Raw genomic sequence first — 2,652 nt, forward strand, 5'->3', positions numbered from 1 at the left:
CGAATCTGTGGGATCAGGGTGGGTTTGGTGCCTGCCCACTCCTCTCCAGGCCTTTCCCAAGGCGTCAACACAACACAGCGAGGGTCTTACCTGCAGTGAACTAAGACAGGCTCACTGTCCACTCTCAGGGACCTCACATAGTTTACAAATTCCAGAAAGTCCGAGGAATCATCAGGCACGCCGTGGTCGGGCCACGCGACGTACTGGAGATGCGTCAGTGTGTGTTCTTCCCCTGTCTGTGGAAGACACGGGGGCCACTGTGGGTCAGTCTAGGGAGATGGTGGCCACGAGGGCCCCGGCCCCATCCCAGACACCAGCCAGCGTGGGCCTGTCCCTGTCCCTGATGCCTTCTCCCACCACACAGCCCTGCGGAGGCTGCTGCTGATTCCACCCCCGAATTCACCCTCCCACAGGCTGGCTGCCTCCACCACTTACGCCTGATTTCATCCATTTGTGTCTATGAAACTTGTCATTAGGGCCAAACACACTGGCTCTTTTTATTTGTATGTTTATTATGGCAAAATATACATAACGTGAAGTTTACCACTATAGCCATTTTTAAATGTTCAGCAGCATTAAGTATATTCACAGTATTGAGTAACCATTATCATTATCCATCTTCGGAATCTTTTCAATCACCCAAACATACGGTATAATGTCTGTATATCCCCATCCTCCCCTTCCCCACCCCCCACCCTCTCAACAAGCACTGTTCTATTTTTGTCTCTGTGAATTTGACGAGGTACTTCATAGAAGGGGAATCCTATGGGGTGTGTTTTTGCAGCACCAAGCCAGGCCTGGGAGAAGGGCTTTGTTGGTTGAGACTGAGGCTTGGGCGAGACATAGTTATAAGGATTGTACCTAACAAATACAATCAGTGTAACCTAATTCTTTGTACCCCCCAATGAATCCTAAACAATTAAAAAAAAAAAAAGAGACTGAGGCTCAAGGGGACTGAGTTATTTGGCCAAGGTCACAGAGCTTGCCAGGGACTTATTGCACTTCCCATAGTGTCGAGCTTTGTCCATGCTGCATCGTGGGTCAGCATTTCCTCCTTTGAAGGCTGAATGATATTTCATCGTACGCATATGCTGCATTCTGTTTACCCAGTCCTCTATCTATGGACACCAGGTTGTAGCTACCCTTGCCTGTTGTGACCAGCACTGCTGTGGATACCGGGCACTGGCTCTCTGACAGGTGGTCCTGTGTGTTACCGGTGTGCTCAGCAGGCCCAGGTGAAAGAAAGAGAGGGCAGCCCCAGAAGACTGACCCACCTGGGACCACAGTGGCTGTCCATTCAGCACCTGCCCCTCTACTGTGCCCCCCTCAGACTGCTGCTCACCTCGGTGTTGGTGACCAGCATTTCTCGAGACACATAGGCGATGGTGCAGTCTTCTGACTGACACTGGATGTGAAAACTGCCGTGGTCCATGACGTCAGGGGGGTCGGGCCAGTACTGGTGACATTTGGTCTGTAAGGAACCACCAGCTGTGGGTTAGCCTCCTCTGTGGGGTCTGCATCCAGCCAAAGGCCTCTCAGGCACACTCATGAGCGCTTGGGCAATGGTGCCCGGTTCTGTGCTCACTCTCGGGGAGGGTTGGGGGGCAGAGGAACCTCCTTCCTCCTCGGGAGAGTGGTGCAGGGGTCAGCCTCACCCATCAGCCCTGGGTGAAGATGGGATGGGGACTTGTGTTCTTCCCCACCTGGGTCTGCTCACTGGGAAAACAGCAGAGTCCCACTCAGACATGGGGCTTTGGCTTATGATCCACGTCTCCCCTGACCTTCCCAACCCCCAACCCATTCCACAGGTCCTTCCTTGGCCCCAAGAGCTCCTGCCCCAGCCCTCCTTTGCTACTTGTCCCAGCCCTCCTTTGCAACCTGTGCCAAGTCCTCCTGAGGACGGGGCCTCAGGGACAGGGGTGGAGGGCAAACTTTGGGGTGCCAGACACACCACTGCTGGAATCACCACCTCCTCCACTCAGATGGTGGGTGATTTTGAACCATGCTCCTGAATCTTTGCATGTTTTCCACCTGAAAGACGGGAAATGGCACCTGCCTCAGGGCTGGAGACAGAGGCTGGAGGTGTGCTGAGCCCTCTGTAGGGCATGTCGGCAGTGGCCTTTTTACTGCTGCGGCTCTGGGCTCCCTATCAATGTGTAAGAGTGATCAGAGATTCCACAAGATCCCAGATTAAGAAAATGCCTCAACTGAGGCGAACATTTCTTTTCATTGGAGCAGCATCTCTGAGGTCCTCAAATGCCTTCACAGATGGTGGTGCATGGAGCTGGTCCTCCCCACACACTGGACAAGGAACCTGGGCTCTTCCTGCAAACCCCACGGTGCCTCTCGGTGTGGCTGTGGTGTCCCCACCACCCTCCCTATTTTTCTCCCCCCTTCCATGCTCTATAGCTTGTTCCAGTAGCCATCTCCACGTCCATCTCTGACTTCAAAGCAAACTTCAGAGCTAAGCTGTCCACTCCATCACAGCTCCTTCTGCTGGTCAAATCCTGACTCATGAAAAACTATCTTCCCCCAAGCCTACATACAGTTGTGCCAATTTAAATAAAAAATTACATTTGTTTATGGTGAAAATGGCATAACAAAAGACATGGAATTTTTCTGGAAACAGATTTTCTATTCTTATTTTCTTTT

General features: G+C 52.1%; 1 protein-coding gene across 1 annotated transcript in view; it reads right to left on the reverse strand.

Annotated features, from left to right (window-relative positions):
• Positions 1-2,652, reverse strand: part of PTPN3 (protein tyrosine phosphatase, non-receptor type 3) — a 118,187-nt gene that overhangs the window by 2,765 nt on the left and 112,770 nt on the right. The window contains exons 23-24 of the mRNA XM_012802312.2: positions 1,343-1,471; positions 91-236 (exon numbers count right to left, since the gene is read on the reverse strand). Coding sequence (XP_012657766.1) covers positions 91-236; positions 1,343-1,471 — 275 coding nt within the window. The remainder of the gene's footprint in view (positions 1-90; positions 237-1,342; positions 1,472-2,652) is intronic.

This window comes from Otolemur garnettii, unplaced genomic scaffold, assembly GCF_000181295.1.
Source record: "Otolemur garnettii isolate 467f Iridium unplaced genomic scaffold, OtoGar3 scaffold00014, whole genome shotgun sequence".
NCBI lineage: Eukaryota > Metazoa > Chordata > Mammalia > Primates > Galagidae > Otolemur > Otolemur garnettii.